We start from the raw sequence: 25,785 nt of genomic DNA, 5'->3' as shown, positions 1-25,785 counted from the left end.
TCCATGCCGTCAGCCGCTAGCGTTTGTGCGTCTTGTGTGCGGTCCACGAAAGACATCGCAGGCCGTCGTCTCTCCCTGCGTCCTGCCGACCGCCTCTTCCAGGGCGTAGGGAGGTCGTCGGCCTGCCCAGGAGTCCTGGGCTCGCCCAGGCCCATTTTTGAGCATGGGTTACCCCACCCCAAACCGGTCTTAAGTGGGTCTTGAGCGTGCAGCCACGTTTCTGGGGTAGCGCTGTGCCCCGCTTCCTGTCGCCTTCGACCAGGAGATGCGCGGGAAACTCGGGGCAGAGGCTGCGCATCGTGCCAGATGGGGTGGTTTCTCTCGCGCAGGATGAATACTCCATCTTCCCTCAGACGTACTCCATCGACATCAACGGTTACATTCTCGTGTACTCTGTCACGTCCATCAAAAGGTAAGGCTCGACCCCTCTTCCTCGAGTGCATTGCTGTGCAGAGGTGGCGGGGACCCTCGTAAGGACTTCGCGGGAAGTGCTGGCAGTAACCCCTAGACTTTGTCACTGAGCTGACTGTTCCGCGGGGCGAGCAGGCGGAGGGTGGGACCGCCCTGACCGACTCCGGCTCTGGTGGACGAGAACACGCGCACTTCTTACTGCGCTGCCGGACGGGCCGGAGAGGCCGCGGTCTGAGCGCGCCCGCTGGCGGAGCAGGAAGTGCGAGGCCCTGCCATCCTTCCCTGTGCTTTCGCCACGGTGACGCGGCCCCGGGCTGACCGCAGGGCCCGTCTGGCCGAGGGAGGTGCCGCGGACGCAGGTTCTGCGGGCATTCGTTCACAGACGGGACCGTCTGCCCGGCGCCCCTCTCCTCCCGAGCACTCCCGGCCCGGGCGGCTGCCGGGCGCGCGTGCGCGCGAGCTGTCGGTCGGGAGGGGAAAGGGATGCCTTGTGCTCAGCTTCTTGTGCGTTAAAATGATGAACGTGCAACATTTTCTATTTTCTCACTGAAACTTTACGTAATAAACATTTAAAAACCTGACCAAGTTGAATGTCTAATTTCATGCATTTTCTTTTGTAGTTTTGAAGTGATTAAAGTCATCCACGGCAAGTTGCTGGACATGGTGGGGAAGGTGCAGTAAGTAGTGACGTTTTCTCTCGCGCGGTACGTGGGCTCGTGCTGGTGGTGCCTTCTGCACTGTCCGATGTGCGCTGACTGTTCCCCGTGGCTTCCCCTGTGTTTGCAGGATACCTATCATGTTGGTTGGGAACAAGAAAGACCTGCACATGGAAAGGTACGTGGCTTCTGGGTGGTGGCTGATTCATAACGTCAGGGCTAACCGACTTGGTCCCTGAAGGTCCGTTTCTCATTCTCACTCTTGCGGCAAGAGCCGTGTAGCCCGAGCCCGGCTGTGCTCGGCGTGCAGAGGTGGGCGGCAAGTGTGCTGGGGGCACTCGCACCTGTGCACCCTGCGGGGAGTTATCTTTAGTTCCTTCTGCCTTTCCTGTAAAGCAGCCTCTACAGAGACAATGGTAGCATTCATGTGTTCACCAAATCCTTTTCTGAGTGCTGGGGTTAGGCTAGAGCGATGGGACCCCGCCCCTGGAGTCTGGTTCTAGCGGGGGGAGGCCCGCTGGCCGGATCCCGCACAGGCTGCGGGCGGGGGCCCTTTCAGGCCAGTCCCTGTCCTCAGCGTGCGCCCCTCGCTCTAGGGCGGCAGGCGGTGGGGAGTGGGGAGGGCTGCTGGAGCAAGGGCAGCCCCACGAGATGGTGTGTCTGTCCCGGCCCACTCGGGCGTGTGGCGGGGCCCCTCGGGAGCACGGAGGAGGGTTTGTGTGGGCCTTCCGGCGGGCATGTCCCAGGGCACCCCCATCTGCGGGGCTGCAGCCGCACACCGCGGCCCGTCTCCGTGCCTACGGGCCTCGCGCGCTGGAGGGGGGGGTGCTGTGTAGAAAAGGTGAAACAAAGTGCTCCTCTGTTGCACCCGGGCCGATGGCCCGGAGCAGAGCACACGTCTGCTCCTTGAGGAAAAACGTCCTAGAAACAGTGCCTGTTCCTAAGTCCAAGTAGATGTTTTGTATAGTAGAGAACAAACAACTTCTTTAATTGAAATGTGCTTTTTTCCTTTAGGGTGATCAGTTACGAAGAAGGGAAGGCGTTAGCAGAATCTTGGAATGCAGCTTTTTTGGAGTCGTCTGCTAAAGAAAATCAAGTAGGTATTTTTCAGACTCATTCGGCACCGCCGGCCGCAGGCCTCAGGCCGTCCTAGTCAGTGTGTTCACGCTGTCTTCGCCGCTCCTGTGTCACCTCGACCCTCCACAGTCTCCTGCAGGGGCTGTGGGGTGCCCTAGGACAGGCGTGTCCAGCCACGCTGCCTGCCTGCCGTCCGTCTGTCTGCTCCCCGGCATCGCTCGCCTGTCACACCGGTGACAGTGCCACAGATCCCGGTGTGAGCGGGGACGTGGCTCAGCCCACGTGCTGCTGAGAAGAGCCGGGGCTGGACGGGGACACGCCTCGCCTGCGTGCGGGCCGCACCAGGAGTTGTGTGGGGCGGCAGGAGCGCAGTCCGCAGGAGGGTAGGGAGGGGAAGGAGAGAGCCAGCCCGCCCTCCGGCCCTCCGTGCCGGCTCCTCTGGGGTGGTGGCCCCAGGGAAGGAGTGTCCGGAGGAAATGAGGGCCCTCGGGAGGGGGGGCCATCCTGGTATCGGACCTGAAAGTCCAGGGGCACCATGGGAGGGGTGGGAGGGCTGGCGTGGTGGCAGCAGGTGGCAGGTCGGGGCCGTGGGCTCCCTGTGGGGACCGACGGAGGCGGACCAGAAGTGCGAGAGGTTAGTTCTGCTCTCGGGGTCCGGGGAGGCCTGCAGGGTGGGGGGCCGGCTTCTCCAGGCCTGCCAGCCAGGCTGGCGCTTGTGAAACAGCACGGCCACGGTCTCCCCTGTCTTCCAGACTGCTGTTGACGTGTTCAGGAGGATAATTTTGGAGGCAGAGAAAATTGACGGGGCTGCTTCGCAAGGCAAGTCTTCCTGCTCGATGATGTGAGTCCACGCGGCCCGAGGACGCTGGGGCCCACCCCGCGCGGAGACAGGCTGCCGGAGGCCGGGGGGTGAACTCGGCCTCGTTTTCCTCTGTTAACCTGAAAGATTTCATCTGGGTCAGAGCCTTCCCCGCCAACCCCTCAGATTATGTTGAACTCTGACTCTGTCCACATGAATTCACTTCCACTTTCAAATTTTAAGCAATCATATTTTCAATTTATATATTGTATTTCTTATTAATATTATGACCAAGAATTTTATCGGCATTAATTTTTAAGTGTAGTTTGTTGTTTAAAATAATGTAATCATCAAAAGACGCATATTGTTACACTACTGTTCACTAGGCTTCCATATATCAGTGTTTATTTCATCGTTAAATGTATACTTGTAAATAAAACAGCTGCAGACCTTAGTCCCTCGCGCTGCTCTGTGTGGCTTTTCGAGAAGGAGCCCTGATCTTGGGAGGGCTTCCCCGCCGGCCCTCAGGAAGGCCCAGCTGGGACCCCGGGGACAGGTGGGGGGCGCGGCAGGGGCAGAAGCGAGCGTGGCCCTCGGCCCGCCGGGCGACAGTGACGGGTGATGGGGGTGCGGGGCCAGATCGGGGTGGCTGAGCACCCCCGTGGGTCTGTGGGGTGGGGCCACCGCGGCCCCCCACCAATCCCTCCCCCCCCCCAGCCCCCCTCTGCTGTCTGCCCAGCTTCTTGAAGGGGCAGGTGATGCTTCAGACAGTCACTGTGCTTCCTTGTGTCTAGCTTGGTGTCCACAGCGCTGGGCCTGACAGACGGTGGGCCTGCCTGACCCCACCCCACACCGCCAGAGCTCTGCACGGGGCCCCGGGGGCTTCCTCGGGCCTTGTCCACGCGCCTCCCGCCCTGTGGGTGCAGTGCACAGAGTGGGGGTGAATCGGGGGGCAGGGGCTACACCTGCACTGCAGGCCGGGTCACGTTTTTTAAAAGATGCCCCGTCCCGGCTTTCACAGGGCCGGGCCGTGTCTAACATTAGGAAACGTTACTATTAATAAAATGCAGTGTTGTTTTATGACTAATTTTTGCGTGAAAAATTGTTTTTAGAACACACCACCATTTTGGATCTTTCAAGTTGTTTGTCTCGTCATTCCAGGATGAAATTAGGTCCCTGGAAAACCTCCACAAAATGCTCAGTTTTAAAATAAAAGCAGACAGGACAGTGTGGTGTCATCACTTACCAACAGGGTTGACTCGCGGGCCTGACGCTGTGTCCGTGCTCCGTGTGCAGGGCCGCGGGCCGGCTGGCCGGGCCCCGGTCACCCGGGCGGGCTGCTCCACCCCGAAGGTTTTTCTGTGGGATGCAGACTTCCAGCAGCAGGTTCGTGGTGGAGATTTCGCCGTCGCGATGTGGTCCTTGGAGGGCCGGACCTCCGTCTGGCAGTGACGTGACACTCCTTTACATCACCGGTCCCCAGCCTTTTCAGCCCCAGGGACCGGTTTCATGGAAGACAACTTCCCCCGCTGCGGTGGCAGGGCTGTGGGGAGTGGGGGCTGGAGGCGGAGCTCAGGCCGCCACACGGAGCCGGCCGGCCACGCCCCCCGCTGTGGCCCAGGGGTTGGGGGCTCCTGCTTTACAGGGTGCGGTTTACCCACCACTCACAAGTTCTCTGAGCCAGGCGCTATTCCGGGTGCATGAACAACAGGAACCTGCACCCCTGTAGCACACGCCTCTGACCTTGAACCCTGGCGATTCCACCGGGTGCGTCCGGTCCTGCTCCCTAGGGCCGTGGTCCCATCCACCAGGCCGCTGACGACTGCTCAGTGGATTCAGCGTGTTAACAGCTTCCCGGCGTGGCGTGGCGGCTCGGGACTTCCAGTGACTGGGCGCTGGTTCCCCCCGTGCCGTGCTAGTGTTCCCGCACACCCCGGGGGGGGGGGGGCGCGGACGCCACCCTGCCCGCGAGGGAGAAGGCAGCCGTAGCCGAGCTCGGTAGCCGAGTTCGTCAGGGTCCCAGACGGCAGACTCACTCGGTCCGCTGTGCCGATGCACCATCTGCAACCGCCAGGTTTGACGCCGGGTTTTTGTTCCTGAGTACTGTTCCACCATTTCTGAGGCTTTCTTACGGTTGAACGTTTTTGAAAATGAAATGAGCCCTGGCTGGCATAGCTCAGTGGATTGAGCTCGGGCTATGAACCAAAGCATCGCAGGTTCGATTCCCAGTCAGGGCACATGCCTGGGTTGCAGGCCACGGCCCCCAGCAACCGCACATTGATGTCTCTCTCTCTCTCTTTCTCCCTCCCTTCCCTCTCTAAAAATAAATAAATAAAATGTTTTTTTAATACTCTTTTAAAAAAGAGTATTAAAAAATCATAAAAATAAAAATTATATTAAAAAAAATGAAATGAGTTTCAAATCAGTGACAAAGCATTGTGTCATACAAGCTGTTATTTTTCTGGATGCTACATAAATGCAATCTTAAGATTTATTAAAGTACATTATGCACAAATATAAAACTAAGGCTATATTCAGAACTACTTTGCAGCTCATAATAAATGCAAATTACACAAACTTAAATGCACGTCATGAAATTTCGCTAAAACTGAATCACCCATCTACTCTCAACTCTCGAGTCCACCCCGTCCCCCCACTGCATCCCTGGGGGCTCGTCTGAATTTATCATCACCCAATCCAGTAGGTGTTTTCTGGTTTTTTTTTCTTTTTTAAGATTTTATTGCTATTTAGAGAGAAGGGGAGGGAGGAAGAGGGGGAGAGAAACATCAATGTGTGACAGGGAGATTGATTGATTGCCTCTCACACACCCCCAAGCAGGGACTGGGCCCCCAGCCCTGGCGTGTGCCCAGATGAGACATCAAACCAGCGACCTTGTGGTCCGTGCAGGCTGGCGCTCAGCCCACTGAGCCAGGGCAGCCGAGGGTCGCTCCCGACCCTCCCTCAGGAGCGTTGCACACAGGTGACTGCTTTCTGTGGAAGTCTGTCTCCGTGACACCTGTCTCCCAGTCTCCCCGCTCACCGAGGCCGCCTCGGTTTCCCTTACACGGACCCTGTCCTCACCACACCCTGCCTTGAGTTTATCCAGTCACGCAGCTTCACTGCCTCGGTACCTGACGGCCAAAATGTGTCTCCCACCCCGACCTCTGTGGGCCCCAGCCTTACCTTGTGTTATGTCTTGTGGGCATCTCAAGTTTATGACGAAGCTGAACTCTTGATTGTCCTCAAAAACGTGGGCCTCCCCTAGACCCTGTTGCAGGAAAACACTCTCCACCATAAACCAAAGCGAGTGATTGGGGAGCGGTTCTCTTCCTCTTCCTTCATCCCTCCAGTAGTCCAGCCGGTCCAGTGAAATCCCAGGGCCCCCTGCCTTCCGGAGCCGGGCCTGGGTTCGGTCCGCCCTCTCCCTCCCCACCGCAGACCAGTCCACTGTGGTGCTCACCTTCCAACGACGCACGGACGCGGCAGCCCAAGTCGGCTTGTTTAAAACGTGTTTGATGTTCCGCCCTCGCTTTCAAGTCCTTAAACCACAGCGAAATGGAAACTTCCTGTCCGCTCCGGGCATCCGTGGGAGGGAGGCCTGGGTTTCGTCACCCGGTGTGGCACGTGCCACCATGCACCAGCTGTGGCCCGTGTGCTGGGTGCGTTGCGGGTCACTGGACTGCACCTGACCACACCAGAGACAGCGACCCCCTGTCTGTCTCTGACGCTTTTGCTTCTTCGGTTCCCCCCAGCACGGAGAACAGAGATTTTCCAGAATACCATCTAATGTTCTTGTGGAGAATGTCCTGTTGCCGGGGACCAGGGCCCCATCCCAGAAGCGAGCAGGCTGCGGACCCCACGGGGACGGCCCGCAGCATCTCCGGGAGAGGTCCATGCTTGCAGAAGGGCTCAGCTGCCAGGGCCCTGCTGCCAGGGTTCCTGTGGCAGAGGCTGCCGCCAGGCTGTGCCAGCAGGGGACCGGGCGCCTGCCAAGGCGCTGCTCAGAAAATTCCAGCACCCCCCTCTCTCTCTCTTTTTCCCTCTCTCTCCCTCCTTCACCTCCCCCGAGAAGAGAGAGTTCCACTGTAAGACAAAAGGAAAGTTTACATTGAGCAACACTATTGTTTCACTCTCTAGAGTGACCAGGGACCGCCTGCTCTGGAGACAGAATGGAAAGCAGCTGAGAGCGAAGGTGGTGTCTCCAGGTTCAGAGCAGGGGAGAGTGGGGGACCCACGGCCAGAGACCTGCCAACTCTTAGTCTGCTGTTTGCACAAACCACGTTTGATCACGACCCAGGCTGGTGCGGCTCAGTGGGTTGGGCTGTTGTCCCTGGAACTGAAAGGTCACTGGTTCAATCCCAGGTCAGGGCACAGGCCTGGGCTACGACCAGGTCCCTGGTTAGGGGTGTCTGAGAGGCAACTGATGGATGTTTCTCTTGCACATCGATGTTTCTCTCCCTCTCTTCCTCCCTCCCTTCCCCACTCTCTAAAAATGAATAAATAAAATATTTTTTTTAAATGGAAAAGAACTACGTCCTCTGCCCTGGGCAGGCGGCTCAGTAGGCTGGAGCATCATCCCATACACCAGACACCACCGGGCTGCAGGGTCGATCCCTGGTCAGCACACGTATGTGGGTTGCAGCTTTGAGCCCCGGTCAGGGTGCGTGTGGGAGGCGAGCGATCCGTGTTCCCCTCTCACGTTGATGTTTCTGTCTCTCATTCTCTAAAATCCATAAACATACCTTTGGGTGAGAATTTTAAAAAGAAAGAAAGACCTCTCTAAGCAATCTGATTCTAGTCTGGCCCAAGGTATCAAAAACACGATGATGTGCGTGGTGATAAAAGCTGCAGGTCTGGGCAGATCACACATCAGATTCACCGAAGGTCACGGTCAGACCTGGTGAGCTCGGTCCGCCACCTCATCAAACACAACTGCAGAATGGGGGGGCTGTGCCCCAGTCGGGGACAGACAGACTCCAAGCAGCTCTTCATCTGAGGGCTTCCTCCGGCTTCCACACTGTTACAATCTAGCAAGGGGCCTTGGCTTCTGCTTTTAAGGCATGAAGTTTCTCAGGCTGGGGAGCCACGCCCCTTGGTTTATTACCGACCAAAAACAAAACAGCTGGCAGGCTCACCTGCCCAGCGAGGGGAGCCGCCTGGCCAGCCAGCGCTTCTCGGGGTGTCACTTATCATTGTGTTCCCCCCCTGCCCCACTGTTGTCAGATTAGCCAAGGACCCATGTGAACCAGCACAGTCATCTCTTACCTGTGGCTTGGCTGCGGGGTTGATGTGTCCTGACCTTTACCCTAAAAAGCTTACGCAGAGGGCCAGCGTGGTGCAGGCAGCTGGGGCGGCTGGAGCGGTGGGAAAGGCCCCCCTCCCCTCCCCGGCCCTGGCGTGTGGGGCTGCCACCCCTTCTGTGCCGGTGGCTGGAGCCCTGTGTGGACTTGCAAAATCGGGGGACGGGGGGGCGGGGGGCGGGCGGCTCTAAGTCAGCTACTGACTCCCTGCGGTTCAGGGACCACATCTGAGAACCGGGGACTCGGGCCACGGCCCCTGAGAACAAGGGGTGCATGGCAGGGGATCTGTGACCGCAGAACTGTAGGAGGGTGACCGCCACCCAGCTTGCTTGCCTGGGACTGATGGGCCCTTGCAGACAGAATTGGGTCCTCCAAACATCGACGTGGAAGTCTTAACCCCCCACAGGGTCTTTGCAGGTGTAGGTCAAGTTCAGATGAGGTCGTACCAGAGTTGGATGAGCCCTAACCCAGGGACCTGCCTCCTAGCAAGGAGAGGAAATGGGGACCCAGAGGGACAGCTGCGTGTCAGAAGCCACATGGTGATGAAGGCAGAGATCAGAGTGACACTGCCACATGCCGAGGAACATGAGGGGCTGACAGCCGCCCCAGGAGCCAGGACAGGCGTGGGACAGACCCTCCCTCTGCGCCCCCAGAAGGAACCACGCCTACCAGCCCCTGGATCTCCGGTGGTGGCCTCCCCCCCCACCGCCGTGAGAGAGGGACGGCCTGCTGTTGTAACCCCCATTGTGGTCCCTCGTCAGGGCCGTGGCAGGGAACTAACGTGAGGATGTCCTGCTGTGTGGGGCTGTCACCCTTCAAACCAGCATGGCACACCCGAACACGTTGGCTGTCCTGCCTGTAAGGAACCCAAGTGACTTTGCGTCTGAATGCTCGAGTGTGCCCAGGAGGAGGTGGGTGCCCAGAGAAGCTGGGACCAGCCTCTCAGTTCAGGCTGGGCTGACTGACGGAAGGCCACAGGCTGCGCGGCTGGGCACCAGAGGTGGACTTCACGCCGTCTGGAGGCCGGGAAGTCCCAGGTCGAGGCACCGGCGGACGCGGGGTCTGGGGCGGCCCCACTTCCGGGCTCGCGGACACGGTCCTTGCGCAGTGGCCGGAGTGAGGGCTCTCTGGGGGTCCCTGGTGTGAGGGTGCGCACTGATCCCGCCCACCAGGGCTCCACCCCAGGGGCCTAAGCACCTCCCAAAGGACCCCCTCCCCCTCCAGACACAGGGTGGGGCGAAGTAGGGTTACCGTGGTGGACACGTGAAAACGGGGTTTATTCATGTATTGTTATTGATCAATTATTGTGTTATTTTCCAGACGGACAACTGTAATAAACCTACTTTTGCCCCTCCCTCTACACTGGAGAGTGGGATTTCAACACAGGGACTTGGGGTGGGAGGCACAGCCATCCGGCCTGCGGCCACTGCCGAGGGTGACCTAGGAAACCCGTGTGAGACCGAGACTAAAATGCACTTGGTAAGAGTTGACCGCCCCGCAGGCGGTTTGCGGGTCCGCTTGTAGGAGCGAGGGAGCAGCCCGCGCACCCCTCCCCGGCCCTGGGGACTGGTTTCGGACTCCAGCCCAGTCTGTCTGGGCTGCACAGAGAGCCCCAGAACTCGCACTTCGGACAAGCGCACGGCGATGCCGATGCTGCTGGACAGTGCAGGGTGGGGGGCGCTCTGCCTCGACTCCACCGCCCCCTCGGGATGATGCAGCCCCCGGAGCGCGTAAGAAAGGATCTGGGGCTGACAGCTGGCGGGTGGGGGACGGGAGTCCCTCCTCACCCCTGCCCCGCCCCCTCCTCGCCCCTGCCCCGCCCCGCCCTGGCCCCTGCCCCGCCCCCTCCTCACCCCTGCCCCGCCCCCACCTCACCCTGCCCCGCCCCCTCCTGGCCCCTGCCCCGCCCCCTCCTGGCCCCTGCGTGCACCCTCCTCACCCCTGCCCCACCCCTGAGCGGGCAGACACGTCTCTGGATTCCCCCCGTTTCTCCAGCTGCAAGATGAAACCGCGCTGATTTGAACTAAACGGACTGTTTCGGATGATGTATGTTTCTCCAGCTGCATTCAGGGGCTCCAACGCAAAACTTTCGATTTCCTGACTTTAACCCCCCCAATTTCTTTTTCAGTTTTGGGGTTGTTTTTCCCAGCCATTTTTCTGAAGCGGGCGGGTGGCGCCCGCAGCCCCTCTGCCGTGGGACGTGACCCCGAACTGGACAGCTGTTGCTGTGGCGGGTGCAGCTCCCGCGCTGCCGCGGGCGGGGGTGGGGCAGGGGGACCGGACCGCCGGTTTGCTCTGTCGCCCCCTGGAGTCTGAGAAAGGCACAGACGCCTGTGCTACTTGTCTCTTTCCGCGTTGCTGACCCTGTCCCGCTTGGGGAGCAAGTGGCTCCCCAAGGTACTTATGGGAAAGCACAGGACACGCCTCACGGCGGACTGCCCGAGGCCATCGTGGCTGCTGGCTGTGCTATAGGCGGCCTCACAGGGCCCAGGGCGAAGGGGTGTGTGAAAGCAGGGGCGGGGGCTCCCTAGGAAAGGGAGGGGACCCCGACACAGTTGGGTGCCCTCTGCCCAGTGCTCTGGCAACCCGCTCAGAGAAGGCGGGAAGGGACAGAGATGGCACACTCTGGACCCCAGGAGCAGCGCACACAGCCCACGACTCCGGAAAGAAGGCTCGATTTATCTTATTTGAAAATAAGGGGCCTGGCTCGTGCAGCTCAGTGGATTGAGCATGGACTGGGAACCAAAGGGTCTCTGGTTCGATTCCTAGTCAGGGCACAGGCCTGGGTTGTGGACCAGGTCCCCAGTAGGGGGCGCACCAGAGGCAACCACACATGGATGTTTCTCTCCCTCTCTTTCTCCTTCCCTTCCCCTCTCTAAAAATAAATTTTAAAAAATATGTTTTAACAAAGGAAATAAGGGAAGAGACTCCCCCCCACCCTTTTCCTTCCAGAATTTCTTTCTCTGCCCTTTTCACATGTCCATACCCTCTGTGTCGCACGGGTTCTGAGTTGCCCAGCGAGAACTTTCCCACTGAGTGCATTCCACTTTTCCTCCACTGCCCGACCTGCAAGCCGCCCAGTCTCACTTCTGAAATCCGTAACCCCATCTCCCCCTCCCCCTTTTGTCTGACTTGCCCGAAAAGGCCTTCTAACCCCAGCGCTGCCTCACTGTCTTTGGAATTCGCGTGCCTCTGTGCATTCCTGGTGCTGAAACGGTGCTCTTCTGGTGCTCTTCTCCGGTGACTCCGTCTCTGTGAATTAGATTATCAGCCCAGCCAGAAGGCCTTAGAAGGGGGAGGGGAAGCATTACTATTTCTTTCAGCCCCCACATTCCTGTGCCCCAAGAATGGCATGGCCTCATTTCCCCGGCCCTGAAGTGTCTCATCTGTGAAATGGTGATAAAAATATACTTTCCTCCCAGCAGCTCCGACTGCTGCCTGCTGTCCTGCTTCCGCCCCACCCACCGGGCCCCGCTCCGTGCAGCCCCTGGGGTCCCCCCTGTGAACATGAGCTCTCCTTTGACCTCAGAGCCGGCCGGGGCCCCCTCGAACCGCCAGGGTCATCGTTCTGTGTGTTTGCATCTGGTCTCCCCGGCAGTTTGGGGGCGGCTCATCCTGCGGCCTCGGTGCTGGCTACTCGCTCCCCAGACCGTCTCTGAGCCTCTGTTAGGTGCCAGGAACCTGCGCACCCGAGAAAGTCTCACCCTGAGGTGGGGCTGCGTGTTCCTGTGAAGGGGTCCTTGTCAGGGACAGGTGCCACAGATGGGTCAAGGGTGCACGCTGATCCTTGGAGGGAGGGGGAGGGGAGAGGGACAGGCGTGGCCTTCAGCAGGATCCCACGATGTGGGAGGTGAGGACGGCCTGGCTGGAGATGTGGGGGCCAGCGGGAGGGGGCGGGGGATGGGGTGGCGGGCGGAAAGTTCGAGGTGGGGCTGGGAGCTGAGGTGGGAGCTGAGAGGGGCAGTGGTGAAGGGCGGCCTTCTCTGCCCTCAGGGTAACTAGGGGAGAAAGTGCCCGCAGGCTTTGTGGGTGCAGAGAGGCAGACCTGTGGGGGTGGGGGTGGGGGTGGAGGAGGGGTCAGCGACCCCCCAGGGCAGAGGGGGTGGAGTGGTCCCTGAGTGTGTGGTCTTGGCTCAGAGGGGCAGCCGCAGTCGCAGTCGGGGGTCAGAGGGAGAGAGAGACACACAGAGAGGCCTTGGGGGGCGGCGGGGGCTCAGGCGCAGTGACCTCCGTGACCCCGGGGCGCCGTGGGTTGGGTCCCAGGCTGGGCGGCCGGCCCCTCGAGGGCTTACGCAGAGACAGCTCCGACGCGCAGGCCAAGCAAATCCTTTGTCTCTGTCGGGGCGCTGACCCAGCAGGGCCGGACCGCTATATCTGGGGGCTGGCGTGCGGGGCCGGCGGGCGGGCCACCATGGCGCAGTGCTCAGGGAAGGTGAGTGCAACCCCGTTTCCTTAGCCAAACAGGCGGCCTGGCTGAGGGAGGTGGGAGGTGGGAAGGACCCCTCCCCCCACCCTCCTGCACGGGCTCTGAGGCCCCACCCCCACCCCTTCCAGTCGGGGAGGTTGTCAGGCCTCAGAGGGGCCTTGGCTGGGGGCGGGGCCCTTGACCTGTCCGGAAGCCCCAGGGCTCCCCCCCCCATCCCTGCCTGAGGCTGCTCTGTGTGGCTGCTCCTCCCTCAGGGGCACTTGGGGCCCGTTCTCTGCAAAACGTGGAGCCTTGAGCGACCTCTGAATCCTGTGGGTGACCAGATGCATCCGGTCTGCATCTGGAGGGGAGCCTTGACCAGCCCCGTCCCGTGCAGGGAGGTGGCAAATCTGGATCCCTGCCCTCCTCCGGCTCCCCATCCTCGCCAATCCAACACCGCCTTCCGTCGCCCAGGGACTGCGCTCAGGGCCACCACCGTGCCCGTCTGCACGGGCCAGCTTATGCTTCGTGGCCCGCACACCCTCCCCGGGCCCCCGAGGGGGAGCCGGGAAGTGGTTTCAGAGCTTACACACGCGCATGCCCCTGGCCAAATCATGCGGCCTCGCCTCACTCCGGGGCGGGGCGGGGGGGCGGGGGTCCAGAAGGGCGGTGCCCCTGTGGGAGGAGGGACACATGTCTACGGCAGTTACAGGGCCCCAGGAAACGTCACCTGTGCTTTGCCAGGGCCCTTCTAGGAGCACAGTTTTTAAAAAAGATTTTATTTATTTCTAAAATATCTTATTTATGTATTTTTAGAGAGGGAGAAGGGAGAGAGAAAGAGAGGGAGAGAAACATCAGTGTGTGGTTGCCTCTTGCATGCCCCCGGGGGGGGGGGACGACCTGGCCCACAACCCAGGCATGTGCCCTGACTGGGAATCGAACTGGTGACCCTTTGGATCATGGCCCTGCGCTCAGTCCACTGAGCCACACCAGCCAGGGCCAGCACAATTATTAAAACCCAAAGAGTTATTGAATGGCTGGAGTTTTAGGCCCCCGGGCAGGAGGTGAGTTTTGGGCACAGGCCTGTCACCCGAAGGAGCGGCCTAGTAAGCAAAGGGACAGTGACACTGAAAAGCCCTTTTGAGCCGTGAATCCTGAGCCCAGCCCTGACTCAGCTGGAGGGGTTCAGGCCACCCCCCCTCCACCGCCCAGTGCAGGCGCCACTCCCAGCCTATGAGGCTCGGTGATGGGGAAATGCCATCTTTTGAAAACATTTCTTGGATGTTGTGTTGTTGTGATAAACAAAAGTCGAGTTTCAAGAAATGCAGTGGGCATCTGGGAGGAGTCCCTTTTCAACGGGGCCCCTGGCCAAAGGGGAATCCCTGTCCCCGTGTCTCTCCTGGAGTTTGTTCACCCTGAGCTCCTGGCTGGGAGGGGCGCGCCGGGTCCATTCTCCTGCCCCGCTCGGCCAACGCGGCTGAGCGCCTCCTGCGCACAGCAGGCAGGCCTGGGCTTCCTCCGCGGCCCCGCCCGGCCCGGGAGTCGGGGTTCAGTCGAGGGCGTCGGTCCCCGCGCCCCGGTGCCTTTCCAGATCACTCTCTACGAGGGCACACACTTCACGGGGCGGAAGCTGGAGGTCTTCGGGGACTGCGACAACTTCCAGGACCGAGGCCTCCCAAACCGCGTGAACTCCATCCGCGTGGAGAGCGGAGCCTGGGTGTGCTTCGACCACCCCGACTTCCGCGGCCAGCAGTTCGTCCTGGAGCGCGGCGAGTACCCCGACTTCTTCCGCTGGAACGGCCACAACGACCACGTGGGCTCCTGCCGGCCGGTGGGCATGGTGAGTGGGCCGCGCCACCAGGGGGCGTGCTGCCAGGGGGCCGAGGGTCAGGCCTGGCCAGACGTGGGACAGCAGTGAGGGGGCGTGGGGTCGTTAAGACAGACAGGTGGCCCAGAGCCCCCGTCACTCCCACGGGTGGGCAGGGGGTGCCGGGCGCCCCATCTGGACCTTTTCATGCCTATATTTTCAGGCGTATTTGAGGAAAGCACTTCAGGTTTCTTTTCTTTTTTATTAACTTAAATCAGTTTTTTATTTTTCAGTAACAGGTGACACACATTATATAAGTTGCAGGTGTACACCCCAGTGAGTAGACATTGTTTAACGTAGTGAGTGATCACCGAGATAACGTCTCGCACCCACCGGCCCCGGCCCTAGTTATCACCGTATCACCGACTCCGTTCCCTGCCCCGGACCTTCCACCCCCCGACTGTCCCATGACCGCAGACCTGTGCCGCTCAGCCCCTTCCCCTTTCTCGCCCAGCGCCCCGCCCCCTCCCATCTGGCAACTGTCAAAATGTTCCCTGCATGGATGAGTTTGTTTATGTTCTGCTTGTTGTTTGTTTTGTTTTTAGATTCAATGTGTACTTATTGCCATTTTATTGTTCATATTTTGGGGGTTTTTTTTCTTCTTTCTCTTCAAGAAGACCCTTTAACATTTCATAGAATACTCGTTTGGCAATGTGGAACTCCTTTAGCTTTTTCTTGTCTGGGAAGCTCTTTATCTGTCCTTTGATTCTAACTGATAATCTTAGCACTTCAAACTTCTGATCCCCCAATCTTGCTGAATTTCCCTGGCTGGTGTGGCTCAGTGGGCTGAGCGCTGGCCTGCGCGAACTGAAAGGTCGCTGGTTGGATTCCCAGTCAGGACACACGCCGGGGTTGTGGGCCAGGTCCCCAGTACGGGGCGAGCTAGAGGTAACCACACAGTGATGTTTCTCTCCTTCTCTTTCCCCGCCCTTCTCTCTCTCAAGTCAATTGCTTTTTTAAAAAATGCTGTTGGAGACACAGAGGTTTGGTTTTGCCACCAGACGGGGGAGCACTTAGCCACTCGGGCAGACCACCAGGCAGATCACCTGATAAAGAGCGTTTTCCAGCCCCTTCGGTGCTCCGCTGGGGGAAAGATGACGGAGGGTGGTGATGCATGGCTGGCCAGCAAGCGGGAATTTGGGGTCAGGAGCCCACAGGTGACAGCCACTACGAAGTGTTGTTAACAGAAGAGACCTGGTTCTTCTTGCTGACACATGTAAAGAATTACATATCAGCAAATCTAGTAGTAGGTAATCAGTTTATTAGTGGCTCGCTTCCATGGAAGAGCACAGGACCAGGTAGAGTAGGGGGTGAAAGGCACAGTTTCAGGGCAAAGCAGGGTGACAAAAGCAAGAGAGGCTGGAGACCAGGGCGGCAAGCCCCTGGGCAGCCTAAGGCCGGGTGGCCAGAGGCCCTGTGGCCCGAGAGCCAAGAGCCCCCGAGCCCCTGAGAGCGAGAGCATCCTGAGCCCCTGAGAGCGAGAGCATCCTGAGCCCCTGAGAGAGAGAGTCCTTTGTTCTCAGGACTTATATAGTTGGTGGGATAGGAGGGAAAAAAGTTACATATTGATTAGTGGGTAAATGTGGCGCCAGCTTTCCTGGGGGGATGTGACTACCCAAATTTAGGGATGAATGGGGGTCTGTCCGCCCGAATTCTTATCTTGCTCCAGACTCCCCTTGGTCATCCTGTTGTAAAACAAATACGTGACAGGAGGCAGTTAATTAAACTTGGGGGCAATTTCCGAAGTTATTTATGGGCTCTTTCTGTAAGCATCAGGGACTCCCTTGTAAGACAGATAGTGACCAGAGGTAGGCAATTAACCAAACTCAAATTATGGGCTCTTTCCTGCTAATATAGTGTTTCTTGTGATATTGGAACACCTGGCGATGTTATCAGACCAGACTTAGGACTGCTGACTTAGCATGTCAGGCTTGTCTCCTTCCTCCTCCCTGCCTCGGTTTACTATTTATTCTGCCTCATTGGTAAAAGGTGTTTCCTGGCAACCAGGGTGCTAAACGCTGGCCAGTGGCAGTACTGCAGTCTCAGAGTTCTCCCTGTGCTGTCTCCTGCCTCAGTGTGACACCAGGTGTAGGGGCCAAGGATGTGTGTGTCCAGTTGTCCCGACGGTGGGGTCTGAGGACTTCGGATTCTCCCAAGTCCCAGTTCCTGGCCGTCCTGCTATGAGTGCCAGATGGTCCCGTAGGAAATGGGTGATCCCTGAGCCTGGGGTGAGCAAAGGGGACCCTTACCTGCCCGTGGGGCCCCGTGGGCAGGTGAACACCCGAGGAACCCCGGGGAAGTCGCCCCCTGTTCGGGGTTCCCCTAGGCTGTGGCAGCTTGCATTGTAAGAACACTTTCTGGGTATTATTACCACCAGGCCGCAAACATTTGGAAAAGGAATTCACAGGGTGGGCCCTGGATCTTGCGTAATGCTCTTTGTATGAGAAACATCTCAGGTATCTTTCCAGCGATCTTCTAGGAGCTGACCTCGGGCCAGCTGTGCTGCGGGCGCAGCCCCTGCTGGCGCCGCCGCCGCGGCCGGTCAGGAGCCGGCCTGCCTCTGTCTCTCAGAAACACAGGGACACTTAGCAGGATGTCTGTGTCTCCTCCCGGGGCACAGCAGGCATTTCAGCGACGACAGCTCTGTGTTTGCTTTAGGCTCCTGGCTTCGTGTTGTAACAAAAGACCCTGTTAACGTTTGTAAAATACTGTCATTCGAAGGCTGGCTCGCTTGAGGCCTGCAGCCCAGGGAGGGGGCGGCGGGGGGGAGAGGCGGGGAGACTGGACCAGGTCAGGGGCTCTGCAGCTGTTTGAAGCAACAGACCCCTTTCATCCAAACAAACTGCCCGCACAAGAACCAGCAGGGGTGCTGGGCTGGGGTGCCTGTGGGCGGGTGGTGGGGACAGGCACGGCACGGTCCCCAGCCTGGGAGCTCCTGGGTGTCCGGAGCCCGTGGTGACTCCCAGCCCCTGCCCCTGCACCGTCTCCCTGTTCTTCTCGGGAGGGCCCCCCCGAGCCATCCACCTTCTCTCTTTCTGCTGCCCACGGGGGCTCTCAGCACGGGGAGCACTTCCGCCTGGAAATCTTCGAGGGCTGCAACTTCACGGGCCAGTGCCTGGAGCTGCGCGACGACTGCCCCTTCCTTCCCAGTCGGGGCTGGGCCCAGACCTGCGTCAACGCCATCAAGGTGTACGGGGACGGAGCGTGAGTAGAGGCCGCGTGGCCGCCGGTCACGGGCCCAGCGGGCCCTCGAGGCCCATGCGGGAGGCTTTAGGGTGGGTCGGGCCCCAGCCCCGCAGGCCTCTCCCTCCCTCAGTGGCCTCCCCCGCCCCGGTCGGGCAGTGCGGTGGCCGTCTCCACAGCCCAGAGAGGCCACGTGGTGGGGACACAGGCCCCTTCCCCTGCAGCCCACAGCCTCCAGCGCTGAAGGGTGGGGCATGTTTTTCCCCCCCTCCCACCAAGGGCCTCACAGACTAGACCAGGCCCAGCTCTTCTGTGCAGCTGGGCTCCCGGGGCTGGTAGTGGCTGCCTGGGGGCTTGGCGCCCTGGGAGCCCCGGGGAGGGAGGAAGGGCCCCCCCAGGGCTCTGAAGCATCTGGTGGCAGCTCCTCCATGCACCTGCCCCCACACACCAGTTTCCCACTGGAGGAGGCGTCCCTGGGGCAGGAACCTGTGCGTGGCCTTACTTTGGAATCTCCTAAAATAGCCCAGGCACATGCATGGAAATGGGAGGGTTTGCCCGGTGAATGAGCAGTGACTGGTCCCCATTCGGTGCCGGCACCCTGCCAGGTGACGGGTGCAGTCTGTGCACACCGACCTCTCGGGGACCAGGAACCAGTGTGTGTGTGTGTGTGTGTGCATACGCGTGTCCTGGAATCTCTCGTGGTCCTTGCAGACTGATCGGCATAAAAGGCCAACATTTACTGAGCACCCCTGGCATGCACGTCACAGCCAGCACTGGCCCCAGATGGAGGGGTGGGAGGTGGGAGGGGTGGGAGCTGGGGGGCTGGGAAGGGCCCCCCAGCCCCCACCCCCCAGGGTGCAGGGAAGGAAGGGGACACTGCGCAGCACCCCCTGAAACCTGGCCTCCCGCCCACCCTCCGGCCCCAGCTGGGTCCTGCACGAGGAGCCCAACTACCGCGGCCGCATGTACCTGGTGGAAAGAGGCGACTTCCGCAGCTTCTCCGACTGGGGGGCCCACAGCGCTCGAGTCCAGTCCCTCCGCAGGGTCGTCAACTTCTTCTAGCCCGGCCCGCGGTCCGGCCAGGCCCAGGGGGGCCCCCGGGGCAGGGGCTGTCCCTTCTGCCCCCCTGCGGGACGAGGGGCCACGGGGAATAAAAGTCATAAAAGTGGAGCGCGAGCCAGCCTGAGTGACTCCCTGCCCCTTCCTGGCGCCGGGGCAGCTGGACGGGGGCACCCCCGGCCCTGGGCAGGAGGCCGGCAGGACTCCCCAGGGAGGGGGTCCCAGGGGCCCCGGAGGGTGGAGGAGGACTCTGTGAGGCACCCACTACCAGGGCGACATTAAGGCTGGAAGGGACCTAAAAGTCCGGGGGCCCAACCCTCTCACTTTGCACGTGAGCCCCGAGGCGGAGTGCACACCCTGGAGCCGGCCGCGAGCCCCCAGGGGCGCCAGGACGGGATGGTGTCCCAGCGGGTGTGACACTGCCGTCGTCCCAGGTCCCGGGGACCTCCCACCGCACCCCTCGCCCCCCCGTGAGAGAGAGCTGGAAAAGGTGAGCCACTCGGGGCTCCCACGGCCCACCCAGGACGACGCCCACCAGGAGAGGGGTGCGGCCGCCAGGAGTCAGCTGAGGGACCCTCTGAGCAGAGCAGTCACGACGAGCCCGAGACGGGGAAAGGGCTGCCCTTCCGCCGCTTGTCAGTGGGGTCTCCAGAGGGTCTGTCCTATACCCCCAAAGGCCCACAGCCTGCCTCCTCTCACTGCACCCCAGAGGATGGGGCCCAGGATGCCCGGCTCCTGGAGCTGCTGGCTGCCAGCCTCCCCAGGCCTCGAACTGGGAGAAAACCCCGCAGAACTAAGGGCAAACCGGCTCAAATCTCTGCGCCCGGAGCCAGCTGACATTGAAACGTCCGTGTCCTTACCTCTTTGTAAGGACACCAGTCACACTGGATGAGGGTCGACACCAACGACCTCCTCTGACTGAACCTCGTCCCCTCTGTGACGACCCAAACTGGGTCACATCTCCAGGTTCTGAGGGTCAGGACTTCAACAGATGGAAGGGGGAGGGGACCCGTTTCAGCCTCCCCAGCCGCTCCGGCCCCGGTGCCCTGCTCTGCCTGACGACTGCGGTCACGCCTGTCGTCCAGCTGCACACAGCTGTGAAAGCCACGCCACTAGCCCACGAGAAGGTGCTGTGGGAATAGCGGTTATTGGTCGTGAAGTGACGCCCTCAGCGTCGCGCGGGTACGTTGCGGGGGAGCCGGGAGCAGCGGGGTCAAGAGCGAGCTCAGAGCCTGGGTCCCGAGTAGCCCTAGGACACACGGCTCTGTGCCCCGGTTTCCGCGGGGAATAACAGCAGCAGCGCCCCCCCTAGGGGCCTCAAGGAGAACTGCAGGGGCCGGGGCGGGGGCGGGGGCAGGAGCCAGGCTCCGCAGCAGCCGGGCCCGCATTCCAGACGTCCCCCTGAGCCTGTCCTCTGCGGCCGGGGCAGAGCCAGAGCGGCACCTCATTGAGCGGTAATTTAATGCTCCACCGATGGGCTTGCGCTCCCGGGCGACCTGCCCCTCACCCCGGCCCCCCCCCCCACCCCGCTTCCTCATCTGTCAGCAAATCTGCTCTTTGTCTGAGAGGAGAAAAACAAGATCCCCACCAGAATGCTTGCGGGCAGGCCTGTAATTTGTCTGAAGTCCGTCCAGGGGGGTCGGAGCACCCAGAGCCGGGCCTTCTGAGGAGCCGCATGCTTGACATATTTCTGTCTCCGCTCTGTGGTCTGAGGAGCCGGGCTTTCTCAGAGCCATCCCTTGGCCGCCCTCAGCCCTCGGTCCCCCTGCCCCCCGGGCCCCTGCTGACCACGGTCCCCTCCCCCCCCCCACGTGTGGTGTTTATCAGGCCCAGCCGGACCACAGGAAGGACACCCCCCCTGCGGCGGTGGCCGGCTCCCTGGGGGGCAGAGGGCTGGCTCCGGAGAGGTCTGTGCCCCTGTCCCCTGCCCAGCCTCCCTGCCCCCACTGCAGGTGAGCGCGGCCGGCCTCCTGTGCCTCTGGGGGCTCCCCACATTTTCAGGGCCGGCTGTCTCCCGCCTTCGCCCTGCTAGGAGAAAACGGAAGTCCTGCCTATCTTGTTCGCCTCCAGACACTCCTCGGACTTTCCCCGAGAGAGTTTTAGAATTTTAACTCCTGCGTTCCACTTTGGGAAGATGCATGAGACAGTTCTGGGGGGGACGGGGGCGGGGGACAGTGGCAGGTGGCCCAGAGGGTAAGTCCACGTTCTGCATGTTTCCCCACAGTAAAAACGGAACTCCAGCCCTCGTGCTGGGGTGCTGGCTGAGGGCTGTGGGCAGGTAATTTGGGTGTCCCGACCCTCTGAATCCTAGAGGACCCTGTCAGTCTTACCTGCTCATGCCTTCTCTTACCTGAAGACTCTGTCACCTACTGATCTCATCTGGTGTCCCATCAAATGCTGCACAGTGACAACTGAGGGCATTGAAAGGGCACAGGGTGACTCAGGGAGCCGGAGCCAGGACCTAGCTGAACCCCGACTTCCTGAGCCCCAGTCCGAGGGCAGCCTGGTGGCAGGGGAGGGAGCAGCTTGCACCGAGGGGTGTGAAGGCTGGACCCACAAGGTGAGCACCTTTGTAAGGGGGCCCCTGGCCTCCCTGCCACCCATGGGGGGGTCCCTCTGTGGACTCAGTCATTGAAAATATCCACAGCGTGCAGCTGATGTGGCCCCTGGGTGGGGACCCCGCCTGAGAGGGGCCAGGCGGGGGGTGGTGTGTCCCTGGGGGGCCCCACGGGTTTGGAGAAGGCCCCTCTGGAAGCTGAGACCAGCCCCTTTCTCAGGCTGTGGGGAGCAGGCTGAGCGGCCCAAGGGGACATCCTTGCTCCTGGTCCATGCCTGCCCAGGACCCCCAGGACCGGACACCCTGGATGGGGAGCAGGAGGGGGGGCATCAACCATGTGGGAGGGGTCACGTTCAACCACAGAGGGTCTGGCAATTGTGCGGGACTGCCCAGGTTGGCGGGTCGAAGCTGGGACAGCAGGCAAGGGGACCGATGAACCCCGCCCTCTGCGCACTCGCTGCCTGCCCCCCAGCCCCCACAGCTGGGAGCTGCGGTGGGAGGTGGGGGAGGCTGCCCCTGGGTTTGGGGCACAGGGAGCAGGAGAGCGTGTCCACATCCCAGCTGGGCCCAGCCACTCTGGACCCCAGGAGTCCTGAACCACGTGGGCAGAGAGAGCAACCAGAATGGGCGCCGCCCTGATACGGGGATGCCGGCAGGAGAGAGGAGCCCCCCTGGGGGTGGCAGCAGCCCTCCACTCAGAGAGGGGGCGCTCAAGTGCCACTTTACCTTTATGTAGGGGCTAGACACCAAGGTCAGGGAGGGTATCCATCTCAAAAAACAAGATAGAGACCCTGCCCAGTATTTCTGTTGGTTAGAGCAACATCCTGATACCCCAAGGCTGTGGGTTTGTGGGTTCGATCCCTGGTCAGGGCATGTACAAGAATCAACCAATGGCCCTGGCTGGTGTGGCTCAGTGGATTGATCTCAGGTCTGCAAACCAAAGGGTTGCTGGTTTGATTCCCAGTCAGAGCTCATGCCGAGGTTGCTGGCCAGGTCCCCAGTAGGGGGCGCGCTTGGGGCAACCACACATTGATATTTCTCTTCCTCCCTTCCTCCCTTCCCCCTCTCTAAAAATAAATAAATAAAATCTTTTTTAAAAAAAGAATAAACCCAATGGATGCATCAATAAGAACAACAAATGGATGTTTCTTTCTCTCTAAACAAATCAATGGATTAAAAAAATTTTTAAAAAGGAGATAAAAGGTAGAAGAAAAAAAATGAAGCCAGAGTAAGCATGCACCCGCAGTGTAATTATACGCAGCACCAAAGCCTGACCCTTTGCTAGAATGAGACTCCGGCCTGGGCCAAAGCAAGCAGCGGAGCAGGCTGGGTTCCATGAGGCAGAGCCCGCAAGATAAAAGAAACCAGTTTCCCAGGAGGAGCAGAGCCATTCCTGGGACTCGGGCCAGCGCGGAATTCTTCCCGGCGTCCTCGGGACCCACACTGCATGTCGAGAGCTACATCCCCAACGTATGCCTCCTACAGAGGAGACAAGCAGCTTCCTGGGATTGTTGCTAATACCCTCCCGCAGGGCCGGGCCAGTGGCCTCCCGCCAAGGTCAACTTTCTGCGGGTGAGAAGATGTGAACATCCCTTGTTTACACGGGAACGTTTAGCTCATGCTAAGCACGTCGCGGCAGGCGGATGAAGCCGGGCCTGGCCGCACTCGCTGGTCAGTGAACACCAACGTCCCCAATAAGGACGCAGCTGAGGTTTACTCAACAGCTACTGTGCCCAAAGCGCAAGGTCACACCACGGTTACAGGTGATGGGGTGGCTGTGTTAGCCTCTCTCTGTGACAGGGGAAGAAGTAGACTTAAAAGGTCATTCCAGCCCTGGCTGGCGTAGCTCCGTGGATTGAGCTCGGGCTGCAAACCAAAGCATCGCAGGTTCAATTCCCAGCCAGGGCACATGCCTGGGTTGCAGGCCACGGCCCCCAGCAACCGAACATTGATACTTCTCTCTCTCTCTCTCCCTCCCTCCCTTCCCTCTCTAAAAATAAATTTTAAAAATCTTTAAAAATAAAGGTTATTCCAGAACCTTGAGTGCCACCGTCACTGTGGCTCCTCGTGGGAGAGGGCCAAATGGCTCTGTGGGAAGCCACCAAGATGTCTCAGGTGTCTGGATTAGAGAGGTCAGGGCCAGGGTGTCTGGCATCCACCCACCCGAGTGTCAGGACGGCAGGTCAAGGCTGTGGCTCCCAGAGTGACCGTAAAGACACTGAATCCGAGAGAGGAAGGGGTCACTCGTGGGTCTCCGTTGTGGGATCCCGCCCTCCACCCAAAGACGGGGTGGGGGGGGCTGCCTTTGTTGACTCAGAGTCCCGTTGTTTGGGGCCCTGCTTTTGGGCGTGGAGCGGGGCATGCGGGGTTCACACCGGGCGGCCCCCGGAAGGCAGGGGGCGCTGTTGGACACGTCGCCACGGTAAGAAGGGACTTGCGCGCCGCCGCCAGCCCTGGGAAGCCCAAGCGTGGCCGGCAGGGAGCAACGCCCACCAGGACGCCGCGCTGTCCCCGCCGTGAGCAGTCCGTCAGCGGCAGGGCCCTGCTCCCGGCCCAGGGACGCGTCAGGTAGAACAACTAAATTCTCTCTCCCCGGAAATGACATCTGGTGCCGAATCGCACCCGAGAGAGGGCGGCCCGAGGAGCCCCGTCAACTCTCGGCGTCCCAGAGACAAGTTCCGCCCGTTCTGGCTGCTGAGACCTCCCCACCCCCCAGCGCCCTGGCCTTTCCCTAGTTCTTATCCTTCTTTAGTTATTTTTTTTTTTAAAGATTTTACTTATTGAGTTTTAGAGAGAGGGGGAGGGGAGGGAGAAAGAGAGGGAGAGAAACATCAATGGGAGAAGGAAACATCACTGGCTGTCTCTTGTATGTGCCCCGACCGGGGACCGAACCTGCAACCGAGGCCGGCGTCCCAACCGGGAATCACACCAGCGACCTCTTGCTTTGCAGAACGATGCCCAACCCACGGAGCCACACCGTCATGGCTTTATTCTTTTTATAAAAAAGTATTTTATTTATTTTTAGAGAGGGAAGGGAGGGAGAGAGAGAGAGAGAGAGAGAAACATCAATGTGCGGTTGCTGGGGGTCATGACCTGCAACCCAGGCATGTGCCCTGACTGGGAATCGAACCTACGATGCTTTGGTTCGCAGCCAAGCTCAATCCACTGAGCTACGCCAGCCAGGGCTGGCTTTATTCTTTAAACCTGGATGTTTGTGTCTTCCTTCACTTGATTTCCCCCCAGTGAATCCCTTTTTCTTGTTTAAACTCAGCAAACTTGGTTTCTTTCGCCAGCAGCAAAGATCCCGGCTGACCCACCCCCACCCCCACCCCCACCAGCTCCTCTGTTCTGTTCCCACCAAAATAAGGGCAGGTGCAGCGAGGGGCTCAGCTGGCCCTGGCTTCCCCTTGGGAGGACACTAACTTCCTGTCAAATGCCCTTTGTGAGATTAACAACCCCTGCAGGAATTCAGCGCAGCTTCAGAGTCCCCACAGAGAGCAAGCAAATGCATCATTTGGTGGGCAGCTGGGAATCTTCTGGAGTGAGTGGAAACAGATGCTGCTGCGCCAGGCTCCCCGAGGGTCCCACCCACTCCCCCCAAGCACACGCATGGCACACGCACGCACACACGAGCACACACGCACTCCAACCAGGATGCCTCGCGGTGTTGCGTGAGAGTAGTCAGTGCTGCTCACAAGAAAGATGCCTGCGTGCAGGAAGGCGGCCGTCTCTCACTGGGACGGCGGGGGTGTATCGGGCTCCGAGAAGCTGGTTATCACCTTGCCTGTCTCCGTCCTCAGAGGGACGCACTCACATTCCTCATTGATTAAAAAAGATTTTACTTATTTGCTTTTAGAGGTAGGAGAAGGGAGGGGGAAAGAGAGGGGGAGAAACATCAATGTGCGAGAGAAACATCAATCACTGGCCTCCCACACGCCTCCAGCTGGGGACCTGGCCCACAGCCCAGGCATGTGCCGTGACTGGGAATCGAACCAGTGACCTTTTGGTCTGCAGACTGGTGCTCAACCCGCTGAGCCACACCAGCCAGGACCACATTCCTCATTTTATTATTCAGGAGACGGCACTCCGGCCAGACCTTTGCCCAAGATCTCTCTCTAGGAAAATTCAGTGGGACTGGAGGGAACGGAGGGACCGGGAGCCTTCTGAGTCTTAGGCACAAGGGTGTGGCCTGCTCCTTTCTGCCCTCACTCTCTGTCTCTGGCGGACAGAGACCTGGGTCACGACAGACCTTAGATGTCCCACGCACTGGCTGAACAACCTCGTCCACGTGACCTCGCTGGGCCTCGGCATTCTCAGCAGTAAAATCAGGGAGCTAACACGCAACCTGAGACGTTACTACAAAAGTTAAAAGATAGCACACACTGTGCCTGCCTTACCTTCCTCACTTGATTCTACGGAAATCGTATAGGATTCCAAGAGCACAGGAGATTTCATTTGTTCTTGTGGGGTT

General features: G+C 59.8%; 2 protein-coding genes across 2 annotated transcripts in view; both read left to right on the top strand.

Moving 5' to 3' along the window:
- Positions 1–3,397, top strand: part of RHEB (Ras homolog, mTORC1 binding) — a 31,527-nt gene extending 28,130 nt beyond the window's left edge. The window contains exons 4-8 of the mRNA XM_045837859.1: positions 330–412; positions 1,032–1,088; positions 1,198–1,245; positions 2,082–2,163; positions 2,897–3,397. Of these exons, the coding sequence (XP_045693815.1) occupies positions 330–412; positions 1,032–1,088; positions 1,198–1,245; positions 2,082–2,163; positions 2,897–2,989 (363 nt within the window). The 3' untranslated portion in view covers positions 2,990–3,397. The remainder of the gene's footprint in view (positions 1–329; positions 413–1,031; positions 1,089–1,197; positions 1,246–2,081; positions 2,164–2,896) is intronic.
- A 9,208-nt stretch (positions 3,398–12,605) lies between these two features.
- Positions 12,606–18,861, top strand: CRYGN (crystallin gamma N). Its single transcript, XM_045837845.1, has 4 exons — positions 12,606–12,675; positions 14,240–14,488; positions 17,574–17,719; positions 18,625–18,861. Exons 1-4 carry the CDS (start codon positions 12,655–12,657, stop codon positions 18,758–18,760), a joined length of 552 nt encoding a protein of 183 aa, XP_045693801.1. The 5' UTR covers positions 12,606–12,654; the 3' UTR covers positions 18,761–18,861.
- The last annotated feature ends 6,924 nt before the right edge of the window (positions 18,862–25,785 follow it).

Source organism: Phyllostomus hastatus, unplaced genomic scaffold (genome assembly GCF_019186645.2).
Source record: "Phyllostomus hastatus isolate PE091 unplaced genomic scaffold, TTU_PhHast_1.1 phas_contig_244, whole genome shotgun sequence".
Lineage (NCBI taxonomy): Eukaryota > Metazoa > Chordata > Mammalia > Chiroptera > Phyllostomidae > Phyllostomus > Phyllostomus hastatus.
The sequence above is the reverse complement of the archived record's forward strand: the minus strand, read 5'-3'. Positions and strand labels throughout refer to the sequence as shown.

Excerpts from the sequence above, each read along its gene's own strand:
- CRYGN (XM_045837845.1), top strand. The coding sequence starts at position 12,655 with ATGGCGCAGTGCTCAGGGAAG. Across the intron at positions 12,676-14,239 it reads TGGCGCAGTGCTCAGGGAAG|ATCACTCTCTACGAGGGCAC; the intron begins GTGAGTGCAACC and ends GTGCCTTTCCAG. Across the intron at positions 14,489-17,573 it reads CCTGCCGGCCGGTGGGCATG|CACGGGGAGCACTTCCGCCT; the intron begins GTGAGTGGGCCG and ends GGGGGCTCTCAG.